Source organism: Cimex lectularius, unplaced genomic scaffold, assembly GCF_000648675.2.
Source record: "Cimex lectularius strain Harlan isolate CLEC.00 unplaced genomic scaffold, Clec_2.1 scaffold109, whole genome shotgun sequence".
NCBI classification, from domain to species: domain Eukaryota; kingdom Metazoa; phylum Arthropoda; class Insecta; order Hemiptera; family Cimicidae; genus Cimex; species Cimex lectularius.
In genome coordinates this window covers 1,546,502-1,560,572 of record NW_019392781.1, presented here as the reverse complement: position 1 = coordinate 1,560,572, position 14,071 = coordinate 1,546,502, and the positions used below count along the sequence as shown (strand labels likewise).

General features: G+C 35.4%; 3 protein-coding genes across 4 annotated transcripts; all 3 read left to right on the top strand.

Moving 5' to 3' along the window:
- The first annotated feature begins 485 nt into the window (after positions 1-485).
- Positions 486-2,825, top strand: LOC106666054 (transmembrane protein 223). 2 transcript variants are annotated; one of them, XM_014392943.2, is made up of 4 exons: positions 486-652; positions 743-893; positions 2,249-2,391; positions 2,449-2,825. In XM_014392943.2, exons 1-4 carry the CDS (start codon positions 572-574, stop codon positions 2,596-2,598), a joined length of 525 nt encoding a protein of 174 aa, XP_014248429.1. In that variant the 5' UTR covers positions 486-571; the 3' UTR covers positions 2,599-2,825. The 2 variants fall into 2 exon arrangements, with proteins under 2 accessions (XP_014248429.1, XP_014248428.1); XM_014392942.2 differs by having other exon boundaries at positions 487-893.
- Positions 2,826-5,541: 2,716 nt separating this feature from the next.
- On the top strand, positions 5,542-6,281 carry LOC106665899. The gene has a single exon (XM_014392703.2). It carries the CDS (start codon positions 5,633-5,635, stop codon positions 6,260-6,262), a length of 630 nt encoding a protein of 209 aa, XP_014248189.1. The 5' UTR covers positions 5,542-5,632; the 3' UTR covers positions 6,263-6,281.
- Positions 6,282-9,329: 3,048 nt separating this feature from the next.
- On the top strand, positions 9,330-12,501 carry LOC106666052. Its single transcript, XM_014392934.1, has 7 exons — positions 9,330-9,490; positions 9,556-9,737; positions 9,801-9,899; positions 9,957-10,055; positions 11,883-11,973; positions 12,043-12,184; positions 12,253-12,501. The coding sequence occupies exons 2-7, from the start codon at positions 9,671-9,673 to the stop codon at positions 12,403-12,405; spliced, it is 651 nt and encodes a 216-aa protein (XP_014248420.1). The 5' UTR covers positions 9,330-9,490; positions 9,556-9,670; the 3' UTR covers positions 12,406-12,501.
- Positions 12,502-14,071: the final 1,570 nt, after the last annotated feature.

The window sequence follows — 14,071 nt, the reverse complement described above, 5'->3', positions numbered from 1 at the left end:
CTAGGTGATTTTGTATTTTGTTTGTTTAAAGTTACAATTAAGAAAGTACTAATCTCATAGATTTTTCAATGTTCTTCTTATTCAAAATCAAATTTTTAACGTTTTATGAGAAACAGATTTTATGGTATGAAGTACCCAGGTTGAAGTGTCCTAAAGTTTGAAATATCTCCAACACGATTGAAAATCAGACGACTGACTTACGACGATAAGGAGGTTGTAGTTCAACTGGACATGTAGGATAAACTTCTGAAGTATTGACCTCTGTTCGCCGGTCATCCTGAAGTAATCCAACGTTTCTGAACGAATAGTCGAAAGATTGCCATAGAGTCAACACAAATATAGGTTCAATTTAAGCCTCAACCTAGATTTTTGTTGATGAAGGTCGATAATTCAAAGTATAAAGTAGAGCTGAGCCAACTAACCAAACTCTTCGCATTACGTCAAACGTAACCACTGTTCAAGGTCGTACATAAACGCACGTGCTGTTTAAAGTCTAGGTTCCGCACAGCTGCAGACCTGCAGTCTGTACTCTGTAGCGTAACGGCATTATGATGTTATACCTTTATGAGTTATGAACATTGCTGGGATGTACAGGGTGCTGCAGAGGTTGTCGTCGAGAGTCGTCCGTCCACTCTCGACCGACGTCCTCGAGGTGAACACGAACCCGGCCAAGGACGTGATACTTTTTAAGTACGAAAACCCGACTTACTTCAGGTTTATGAACCTGTTCGCTTTGTCACAGCTCGGATTCTGGTCATACATGGCCAACATCGCCTACCACGACCTGAAAGACGTGCCCGCCTCCCAAAACAAAGAAGATCCGTGGTGGAAGAAGGTCAACCTTGGTCATCCGAAGGTCAAACGCGGACTTGCAGGATTTTCCGTATTTTTCGGTAATTATTTGTCAATTTCAACTATATTTTATCATTTTTAATCCAAAGCATTATGAAGAAATTTGAAATTTGGTCGTTACCGATCATTTTGGTCAGTAAGTGGATGAACTGCTCCGACACTGATGACTATATGATATGGCCATATAAAGGAAGTTTACAACAGGATCAAATAGAAAGTTGATCAGTGTCGATCAGTTCATCCATTCACTGACCAACCAACACTAATTGAAATTTGGTCATTACCGATTATTTTGGTCAGTGAGTGGATGAACTGCTCTGGCACTGATTAACTTACCATTTGATCTTGCTGTTAACCTCCTTTAAGGTGACCATATCTCATAGTCATCAGTGTCAGAGCAGTTCATCGACTCACTGACCAAAATCATCAGTAACAGCCAAATTTCAGTTAATGTCGGTCAGTGAGTAAATGAACTGATTGGCACTGATCAATTTACCATTTGATCATGCTGTTAACCTTTAAAGTGGCCATATCATGCAGTCATCAATGTCGTAGCAGTTCATCCACGCACTGACTCACAAAATGATCGCTAACACCAAATTGCAGTTAGTTGGTCTGCAAGTGGATGAAACAATCCATTACTGATCCCATCCAAAGTAAACTTTTATTTGTAAGTTATTGATCAATTTGGCCTTCCCCCACTGGGTTTGGTTTGATGTGTCTGCATTTCGCCATCATCAGTGTCTGGTTTTCTCTGTCTCTCGTGAAGTAAATGAAAAGTTTAATTTGTAAGATTTCATCCTGTGGTCTGTGGGGGCGACGAGCCTGTCATTTGATTTTTACCAATCATCTTGGTCTCCTTGTCCTTGTTGGACATGCCGAAGATGACAAAATGCCAAAACACCAGAAAGAACAGTCAGTCCAAAATGATCGGCAGTACAGTTAGTGTTGGTCTGTGAATGTAAGAACTGGTCATCACTGATCACCTAACTATCTGATCTTGCTAATGCTACCTCTATTATAATGACAATATACAGTGATCACTAGTCACCCCCATGTAGACCAACCAACACCAACTTTAATTTAGTCAGTATTTTGCCATCTTCAGTTCACAAAAAAAAAATGCTTTAAGCTTTTCAATCACACCTGACAAGAAAAAGCTTAATACGTGAGATTTCCTCCTATGGTCTGTGGTGTGATATTTGATCATTACTGACCAGCTTGGTCTGCCAGTTCTAGCATTTCAGCGTGTCCAAGATTAAGATCTAATTATAATTGCCAGACCCAACACTGAATAAAATGTCGAAACGCTTCTGACACACGCAGCAAGGATAATCAGTAACGATAAAATTACAGGTAAATCTTACAACCAACTTTACTATTCTATTGCTTACAGGTTGTGTTATGTTTGGTAGTGCGTGCACATTCACTCTCAGGTCAGTCCGCTACTTGATTCTGAGGAAAGGGGGCAAAATAATATCACTAGTCACTTACACGCCATTTGGACCTAATCGGATCATGGATGTCCCTTTGAGATATGTAAGACAATTCAACTACAATTAAATTGTAAAATGTATTAATTCTTTTATTGTTTAGGTGAGCGCTATTACTAGCAGGACTAACGCTAGGGTCCACCTGCCAATTAAAGTTCACGGCAAATACCTTTATTACATGCTCGACATGAAAGGAGAGTTTCGAAACAAAGCTTTATTCGATGCAACTGCCGGGATGTATAGAAAATTTTAGCTCTTTAGTCATTTTGTATATAAAACTTTTATAAAGGTCTGTTTCATCGTTATTGTCTATTTGAAAGATTCCTTAACTACTTCGGTACAATTATAAGTACAAAATGTTTTCACTTGTGTCACTACCTCTACTTCTTATTATAGTTGGTTGTATTGTAGTATTATAATAATTTTTTTATACATAATAATTTCAGACTGAGTAATAAAGATGAGTGTTTACAAGGAGAACATTATTTTCAAACTAGTCATTGATATAAGCAATCATGTTTTATATCATAAGATATCCTCTTGATATCTACAGTGTGATTAACTTGAAGTTAGATCTTTTCTGGTAATTTTGGTCTTGTTATCATTACTTTTTTGATCTGTAAATCCAAGGACCAATATCAAAATATTGAAATAACCAACATATTGCATTTGGGACCATATTGCTGTATATATATTGTCAAGGAAATAAGGTGGCAGACAAACGAAAATAAAGGTGCCCCATCCTTCAGACTAGAAGCTTTCTGTTGGGTAACCAAGAGTTATCATAATAAAAATAACTTATTGCAGTACTACCAGCAATTAAAAATGTATCCTTTTCAACCAAACTGTACAAAAACTACGAATCTTGGTCTCTTAGATTTTATCTTGTCAGACATAACCCTATGCACAAATCTACCATTTTCCTTTGTTTTAAGCATAAAACTTGATACAACTCTATGAAAGGTGAGAAAACAGCATCCCTAAGGAAGAGGTAGAGTCTACGGCAGAGATGATCAAGAATGAATGAAATAAAAGCTCTTTTCATCCCATTAAATGTAACACTGACATTCACAAATTTTCCTTTGTTTCAAGGAGAAATTGTTTATGTAACTCTAAATAAAGTTTACAAGAGAAAAAAAAGACAGTAGGGAAGGAGGATGTATAGTCCAGGCCAAAGATGATCAGAAACTACCAATCTAAGTCTAGTAGATTTCATCCTGTCAGACCTAACCTAGCAATTTTCCTTTGTTTAATCGGAAAATGACAACATTAAAAAAAAGCATCTGTGAGGAATCCATTTTAAAGACGTTCAGGAATGATCGAAATTGAATTACCAAACAAAGTCTAAGATTTCTTCCTATCAGACATAAGACTATCATTCACAAACAGAGTGATTATCCATTTCTTTTAATTGAAAATGTTGATGTAATTTGATGAAAATTTCCATTATAGAGAAAACATCGCTGTGGAGGATGAATCAGGAATGTTGGAAATTCACTTTCGGCAAACTACCAATCTAGGACTCCTAGATTTCATCCTGTCAAACCTAACCCTTGCATTTCATTAACTCAGCCATTTTCCTTCGTTTAATTAAAAATACTTGACACAACTCTGAAAATTTCCATTAAAAAGAAAGCATCTGTAAGGAGACCTTTCTAAAGATGTTCAGGAACGACAACTTGAACTAGCAAAATTTCACTCTGTGAGACATAATACTATTGCTCACAAACTTAGTGATTATACACTTCTTTTAAATGGAAATGTTAGTTAGTTTCATTAAAAAGAAAACGTCTCTGTAATGAATACACCAGACAAGATTAGGAACGACTAAAATTGAATTACCAAAATTTCATTCTGTCAGACATAATACTATTGCTCACAAACTTAGTGATTGTACACTTCTTTTAAATGAAAATGATGTAATTTTATGAAAGAATCCATTAGTTTCATTAAAAAGAAAAAATCCTGTAATGAATACATCAGACATGATCAGGAACGATTGAAATTGAACTAGCAAAATTTCACTCTGTTAGACATAATACTATTGCTCACAAACTTAGTGATTATATATTTTTTTATATGAAAATGATGTAATTTTATAAAAGTTTCCATTTGAAAGAAAACATCCCTGTGGAGGATGAATATACTAGACATGGTCGGGAACGATCCAAATTCAAATTTTCCATGAACTCTCAGGTAAGACTCCTAGACTTCATCCTGTAAGACCTAACCCTAGCATTTAACTAATTTAGCAATTTTCCTTCATTTAACTGGAAATACTTGACATTCTATGATAATTTACATTAAAAAGAAAGCACCTCCGAGGAAACCATTCTAAAGACGTTCATTGAACTAACAAAGTCTCTTAGATTTCATCCTGTTATACATAATACTACGGTTCACAAAATAAGTTATTATCCATTTCTTAAATGAAAACATTGACCTAATTTGATGAATGTTTCGATTAGATGAATACACCAGACATGATCGAGGACTCCTAGATTTCATCCTGTCATACCTAAACCTAGCATTTCACTATCCTAGCAATTTTCCTTCATTTAACTGAAAATATTTGGCATAAGTCTATGAAAATTTTCATTAAAAAGAAAGCATCTCTGAGGAGACCATTCTAAAGATGTTCGCAACGACTGAAATTGTACTATTAAAATTTCATCCTATCAGACTTAGCCCTTGCATTTCATTTCCTTCGTCTTATGTGGAAATCCTTGGTGTTAATATAAAAGTTCCATCTATTCCATGCCTGGAGTAGAAAGTTTGTATGTATTATAAAAAATCAAAAGAAAATAGCATACTTTTATATCTTTGAAAAGTTTAAGTGGATTATGTTTTGAGAACACAAATTGTCTGATTTCAAAAAATCAGATCCCAGCCTGAAAAGCTTTCATACTGACATTCTTCTTATATTATATTGCATTATTATTGGTTCTTATGAATATTTTTCTTATGTAATTTTTATAATAATTAATTATTTCTAATACTTATATTTTTTTTTAACTTTTCTTATATGTGTGTGTAATAATAGAACTCAGTTTTATATGTCAAGGATGGGAAAGGACCTTCGTACAGATTATGTGTAAAAACAAAGATATGAAATGAAATAAAATTCAAATTGGTGTTTCAATGTTGAAAATGGGAGTCAGTGTGTCATCAATGATGCTTAGCCATCTTGGTGGGCGTTCTGCAGACCTTCCGGTTACAAAGTTGTAACCAAAAGACTGTTTTAACCTGTTTGAACTTTGTTTATACAGTTGACAGAGTCGTAGAAGATGTTCGACAAAAGTAAGAATTTCTACCTCAAGGGTGATCTTCAGTTTAACGACAGGCAGAAGAACGTTTTCGAAGAGTTGGACAGGATGAGCTCCAAGCAGCCCGAAAACAGGGTTACCGAGGATGAGGTGAAGTTCAAATCTAGGAAGCTGACAGTCGATCCGTCAAGGAAAGAGCTGAAGTCTTTCGTCGGAAAGGAGTCCATTTTTAAACGTCCCGACATACCTCTTCAGAAGAGGAGCACCAAGCTCAACCTGCCCGATTTCGTCAAGAATCCTCACAAGTGGAAGAGGTACAAGCTCGACGACGAGGAGATGTCGGACAAGAGCAACCGGGCGGTGGCCATGGCTTTCCTCGAAGAGATTCGCCAGCGCAAGATGGATACGGACGGAGAGCCTCCGCCTCCCGACAAGATCAAGTTCAACCGCAACTTCAAGGAGAAGGACGGAGAAGAGCTCGCACAGGTCGACTTCTCCGAGAAGCCTTCGTTCGTCAACGGCAAGCTCACCATGCCCGAATACGTCATCGGGCAAAAGATCAAGAAAGCTAAGAACGTCGACAAACCGAGGCCGAAAGCCACACAGTCTTGCGTCAAACTTGACCACCTGACTGAAGAAGAATTTGAATAAATTTATTGTACACCATGTATATTATGTTTTTTATTTTATGTTAATTTTGTCTTTGTAAATAATGCTTTTCAATGTAATTATTCTGTTAGTTACTATTAAAATTTATATAAAGAATCTATTTCATCTAAAAAAAAACAACCAAATCTAACCACCATGAAGGTCCTGGACAATTTAATTCATCCAATTCACTTAACACAAGCCATCTTAATCTTGTAATTAAGGAAATACTCCTAGCCCTGAAAAAATTTCACTGTCCTTTTTATGTGGATTCCGGGTCATTGTGACATGGCGAATGCTTGCTGAACACGGAAGGGATCTGGATAATACTTTCTTGACCACAAGAAAGAAAATGACCTATTGGCATTACACGGCAGTAATAATAATAATAATAATAATAATGACCCATGGATCATTAATCTGGTGGTCGAAAGCTCAACAACAAGTACCTACTCAATCATAAGGCAGCATACAAAGATTAGCAAACCTATGTATCACAAGGGCAATGAGCACAACTCCTACAAGTGCAGTAGAAACTGCTAAACCTACCTCCACTGGAATCATTTATACAAGGATAAAGCTTGTAAAAGCTCATTTAGGCTCCAAAAACAAATTGGATAGGAACTAATCAATTCCGGCATACAACCATATATAACAAAATCAAACACCTATTCTTAGAAATGGGGACTGACTATATGATCCTGGGAACATTCTTCACAACGTCCTATAAAGTCTCAATAGACGAAAGAAGAGGAAGAACACAGGATAGTATCAAACAATAAAATAATCACACAATGATATTGTATACAGATGGCTCCAAAACAAACAAAGGAACCGGATCAGACATCTATACAAGCCTTTGGGCATGATGATCTGAAACACCTACGCACACATACGATGATCTAAACACGTACTGCCAATATACAATTATGATCTCATCTGCAGATTATGCAATGAGGAGGAGGAAACCGCCACCCATATCATCTTCAAATGTGAAGAAACGACTCAATGGAGATTTAACCTAACATACAACAAATAAATCTAAGGAATGTAGCAGTGACCGTCAAGTGATACTTTTTAGAAGAAGGATTGAGTCTACTGCACTAAATGCCATCAACGCTTGTGCCCTAGAAAATCTTAAAAGATGTTACACTGGCAAAAAAATCCTCATAAGATCTGATAGCCAAGCAGCTATTAAAGCATTAGCATGTAAAAAAATCACATCAAAAGTAGTCAGTGAATGCATCCAAAATCTCCAAAACCTGGAGAAACCCAACAACCTGACGAAAGGAGAATCTGCAAGACCATGGCCTGAACCTGGGATAACAAAAATAAATATAGAATCTTCCATCACAGAATGGATCCAAACAAAACGAAAAGTGGATAAACTCTAGTGGTACTAGAGATAGTAAACTTATGATGAAATAACCTCACCAAGACTGGTAAAATCAGTGCTGCAATTGGAGATGGCCAGACTCAGATGAGTGATAGGACTATTAACCAGTCAATGGCATCTGAGAAAACATGTACACATCATGGGATCTGCAGATGATGCATGAGGAGGAGGAAACAGCCACCCATATCATCTTAGAATGCGAAGCAACAGCTCAATGGAGATTTAACCTCATGTATGGGAAAAAAAACTTAGGGAATCAAATTGCAGCAGCAACAGTCAATGACCTGATACTTCTAAGGAGAAGGATTGAGTCTATTTCATTGAACTAGGGAACTAGGAATGTACAAGCCAGAAGGCTGCAGTGCCTGAGGAGAACAAACCCTGCTTCCTAATATCCTCATTACTATACCATACCAAGACTTTCTCACCAACAAGAGAACAATTTGAGAAAATTGGCATTACGAATGGCTTGAAATGACACTCAACAAGCTGAGAGGAATTAAGGAAGATGTAAAACAATGGACCTTCGCCACTCGAACTTCCCGTTAGGAAGAAACAGTCCTAACTCGCCTCAGAATAGGTCATTGCAGACTCGCACGTAGTTTTCTCATGGTAAGAGAACCTCCACCGATCGGTCAAATTTGTCAGGAACAGCTAACAGTCAAACATATTCTTACTGTCTGTTCTCGATTTGAAAAGGAGCGCATGTAATGCTTCAGGTAATTTGGTACAGATTTTGTCAGATTATGGACACAGAGTAGAAAAATGTTTCAATTTTTTGAGTATGGCTGGTCTGTTCTTTAAAATTTAGAAGAAGAGGCATGAATGGGGGTGGTGGCAAGGTATGGCAAGCCTGGCATGGTCATATCTCTTGCCGGCCAGTGGCTTCTGTTCATTGCTACCCTAAACATATTTCTGTTCAAGGAAGATTATGACCCTTAGTGGTTGCTTACCTTTATTAATAATAATAATAATAAATAAATCATAAAACACAAGCCAAAACAATGTCACTGACTTGACAAAATATGTGCTATTTAATTGATCATATTTAAAAAGAAATTTTTTTTTATAAAACCGTCAGAAAAAGCAGCTCCCACTAATTAAAAAATTAGAACCGTTGATTTATAGTTTAAACATGTACCATTTTCCCTGGTAGCCTGATGGTTAATTGATAGTTTGAATTGTTCCTGATCATCTCAAGATGGTGGCAAGGACTATTCATCCTCCTTGCTTTCTTTTTAATGCAAACTTTTGTAGAGGTGCATCAAGAAATTCTGCTTAAAACAAACAAAAATCGGTAATTTGTGAATATTAGCATTATGCCTGACAGGATGAAACCTAAGTCACCAAGATTGCTAGTTTTCGGATAGTTTGAAATTTGGGAAGAAAATGCTGAACGATAACCCTTAAGTAAATTTCAAATTCTGAAATATGAATTTAGTATATTTTATTAATAAATTTGTAGGATATATTCTCAGAGTTTTGTGATTTTATAAATTGGTAAGAGAAAAATAAAACCTGTGGGAAAAGCAGAATTTAATATGTTTATGTCAGTTATCGTCAATGAGAGATAGCTGGTCTGCAAGCGCTAAACGTTTCTATATAAAAGTTCAATTTAATTGTTTTTATGTACAAAAAATACACCATTTCTTTGATAGAATTTCATTTTTAACAATTTCTCTAAAACATGTGTTGTGAACATATGAAAGGGCTGTGTTATATCACTTAAATAATTTTCTTTTAGAGTTTCAATATTAGTTTAGCCATCATGGGCATCTTTTTGTAAAATCTTTTTTAATCCGGTCAGCTGCATAACTTGGAAACCGATCCGTGCTGTAAGCGCTCTGTTCTCACCGACATTAACAATGGAATTGATTCAGACATAAAAAATTAATTGCAGGGCGAAATGGAGGGAGAATGGAAAAACAACGATGGTCACAAGAAATAGTTTTACAAAGCCTTTCATGTTTGACCACATCAAGTTTTTTGATACCGGATCTTGCGTTTGTCAATGAATGTATGCAGTTTGTCGGAACGAAATGCCAAGAAAACTCACACTGAAGGAAATGTACAGTCTAAAAGGTAAATATTATTTTGTTTTTTTACAAAATTTCCTAGCCATTTGTACATTTTTTGTCAATTAAGACCTAGGCCAATCTGAGGAGGACATGCGGGAGCTACACAGGACTTTGAGTGAGCTAGCGTTGACTGAACGGTATCAACGAGCTCTTCAAGCTGCAGCAGGCAAGATCCATCGTTAGTACACTAGAATGTTTTCTAATTTTTTTCTTCAACAAACAGGAAGAGGAGCTCGACGTAAAGACAATGCTAACCCAAAAGGAAAAAGGAAACTAGAAACACGCCTGGACGCAGTAGACATTGCTGCCGATTTTGATTCTGGTATCAGTTCAATTCTTACCTAATTAAGATCTTGCAGCAATATAAGAACTTATAATATTTTAAACTATTAACTATCAATGCAGGAAAAAATATTTACTTTTTCTAATTGTAAGTTTAAAAAACTGCCAAATATTTATGAACAATTATATAAACTAACTTATTAGTTCTTAAAAGAAAAAATTCTAAAGAACACATTTTTTCTACAAAAATGGATTTCCTATCTTAGTAACACTTCATTTAGATAGAAATACATTTAAATAAATTTTCATATTCCAAACAATACTAAAATATTGGCTTGGGAGATTAATATTGGCTTGGGAGATTACTCTTAAATTTTCTCTTTGAAAACTTAAAGAAAAAATATGTAGGCAGGAAATTTTGAAATTTGACAAAATTAATTAAAATAAATTAAATTGTGAGCTTTTTGTGTGGTCTATGCGGTGTTGACTTTCATTCTTGATATGCATATCATAGTTTGGTCAGACATGATTTTAAATTTTTGTCATGATCACTTTAAATTCTGATTCTTTCTCTTGGATGATTTTCTTTTAACAATTTATAAAATAATCACAACACCTTGAGAATATATTGTTTTTTTAGTTACTAAACAAATAGCACGTTAGCATAATCTCACAAATTTATTAATAAAATGGACAAAATGTGTATTCAGAATTTACCTAAATGTTATCGTTCAGCATTTTCTTCACAAACAAACCAAACAGTAAAAGTATGACTAATTTAAAGTATTATTATTATTATTATTATTTTTTTATATTGGAAATAGAGAATTTTAAATATTCAATTTAAAAATGGTAGAGCTTATTCTGACTTTTTAGCACTTGCAAAAGCATAATAAAACAAAGAGCGAGAGACAAGATGAGTTGTGTCACTTCTGTGAGCTCAGCAATGTGCAAATTTTTATATAACTGGTTTGTTATCGAGGTTTCTTAAACATTAATTGTGTCTATATAAGTATTATTGCAATAAAAATTAAAATAAAATAAAAAAAGTTGCAGAATAATAAATTACCTAGGTAGTTTTGTGTATTAATTTCCTCCGTTTTAAGTTCTCCAAAAGTTTAGTTTATCCATGCATCACCAAATCTTACAAAAATAACTACTAATCTGAGTCTTTCAAATATGTTTCGAATGTGAGCATTTTACAAAATTCATATCACCTCATCATCATTGTGCTGTATACATAACTTTTAATAAATGGTTGAAATAGTGACGAGTGGTCAGGTTAGACATAAGTCAGAAAAAAACAAAAACACGTTTTTCATTTAATTGACGACATTTTGACCTCTCAGGACATCTTCAAGGCATAAAGTTGTTATTCCTGTAGCGTCCTTCTTATTAAGTGTACATGTGATAAAATTGTTGTTCTGATAAAAATAGTTCTCCCCCCTGTAGAGGACAGGTATTAATTTGAGGTTAATTGAGGTTTGTGGACCATGCCTTCTCTTGGTATAAAGGCCTATGCAGGAGTCTTACTCGAAATCTGTTGGATATGATAAAAAGCCTTAAGCATAACAAGCTATATTAATGGATATTGCACAATAGACCAATATTGGTCCGTAAATAGGCCGATTCTTTTTAACCTTAACCTTGGATATATGGATGTGTCGATGCTAAATTCTATGGTTGTATAACCTATAGCGTACCTATAGGTTGTAACCTAACCTATAGCGCTTCTATGGAAGGCAATATAAACAAACATTCATTTAGTAAAAGTATTGCTTAAATCAGACACCATTTTGAATGAAAGGTGTTTTATAGGTATTACATTGGTACTAATGATATGTTTATACTTTTTTTTATATTTAAGAATTAGGCCGATCGACAAGCCCCGACAGGAACCAGCTTCTCTGCTCAGGGGATACGGATAGAATTGACAGGAGCAGACCAAAACAGTTAAGGTAAATTGTCGGGAGCGGATGAAGAACTGGTGAGGAGGAAGGGACAGCCAATAAGAAATTGTTTTTCAGGTTTGCCGATGTGGTTGACGTTGTCTATTACTGTGAGTTCAACAACAACGCGACAGTGAGGAGGTGTCGTGAACCTCTGGCGGACGAGAACGACCAGCAGGCCAGATCGTACCGAAAGAGGTTCATCACTTCGCCTGACAAGGTTATTTACGAACAAAAACCCCACAGCAGATACGCTGGAACTTTGTTAGCCAAGTGGTTGTTTTCCAGGATTTTCTGCTGCTCTGTCAGAGCCTGTCACCGCCGCACTTGCGCGGTATATACAGTTACGGGCTGCTGAACCGAGACCAGGAACTGACCAGGGTGGAGAGAGACCTCGTGAAAAAGAAACGCAGGCCGCTGTACGACCTGTTCCGGAAGTAGGATGGCCGCCGGATGCCCGGATTTGAAAAAAACCTGCCTCTCTTTCCTACTTTTTAAACTTCTGAAATAGAAACAAATTACTTTTGCCAATGTTTACTCAATCTACTTGGCCCTAGAGGGCGGTTTTCGTCATTTTAAAATACATGAACGGACGAACCTACAGGTCGTTGATTTCTACTCCCGGTTTGTGATCTCGATCGAAAGAAATCAGATTCCCACAGAGAGGAACATGTGCGATTGCATATATGACTCTCATAGACGTAAAGGTCAGCCCATTTGATGGGGTTGCCCAAGTTGCACTACACCGTGTAGACGGACGCCCTGATAGAATACATATATCACGATTACGAGACCGTTAAGAAATCATTTACACTTCAAGCTTGTCCGTGATGAGCTCAGGAGTATTTCACGATTGAAATCAGCCAGTTAAGATATTTTTAAAAGCATTTATACCCAGAGATATAAGATAAACGACGAGAAACATCATATTAGCTACAGGTCCTATAGTTTTTAGTTTTAATATTACGAAATCTATCCCTTGTGGCTTAGTATTTGGTACAAATTTGGTTTCACTGTCTTACCAGCAGAATATGACTCGCTAAATTCAGAAAAGTATTGTCGACTGGAATTTTTCTGATGGTTTCTTATATGACTTTGAATTCAAAGTTGTATACGAACTGCTATAACAATTTGCGATTTAAATTCGCCCTTTTGGAAATCCATTTCATCCTTTTGCAAATCAAATATATGTTTAAAAAATAAAAATCAATTGAAAAACAATTTGAAAATCAAATTCACCCTTTTTCAAACAAAATTAACACCTTTGCAAATAAAATGCACATTTTTGAAAATCAAATTCTCCCTTTTGCAAATCAAATTCACACCTTTGTAAATCAAAATCACTATTTTAAAAATCAAATTTACCCTTTGCAAATTAACTTCGCCCTTTTCCAAATCAAATTAACTCTTTTGAAAATCAAATTCACTCTTTAGAAAATCAAATTAACCACTATTTTAAAAATCAAATTTACCCTTTGCAAATTAACTTCGCCCTTTTCCAAATCAAATTAACTCTTTTGAAAATCAAATTCACTCTTTAGAAAATCAAATTAACCCTTTTCCAAATCAATATACCCTTTTGCAAATCAAATTCACACCTTTGTGTATCAAAATCACACCTTTGCAAATCAAATTCACCTTCTTGCAAACAAAATTCTCACCTTTGCAGATAAAATACACTCTTTTGAAAATCAAATTAGCCCTTTTCCTAACCAAATTTACACTTTTGCAAATCAAATGCATCCTTTTGCAAATCAAACTCACCCTTTTGCAAATCAACTTCGCCCTTTTCGAAATCAAATTCACTTTTTTGTAAATCAAATTCACCTTTCTTCAAATCAAATTCACTCTTTTGCAAATCAATTTCGCCCTTTTCGAAATCAAATTCACTCTTTTGCAAATCAACTTCGCCCTTTTCGAAATCAAATTCACTTTTTTGTAAATCAAATTGACATTTTTGCAAATCAAAATCACACCTTTGCAAATGAAATTCACACTCATGAAAATGAAATTAACCCTTAATAAATCAAACTTGCTCTTTTGCAAATCAACTTCGCCCTTTTCGAACTCAAATTCATTCTTTTGTAAAACAAATTCGCTCTTTAGA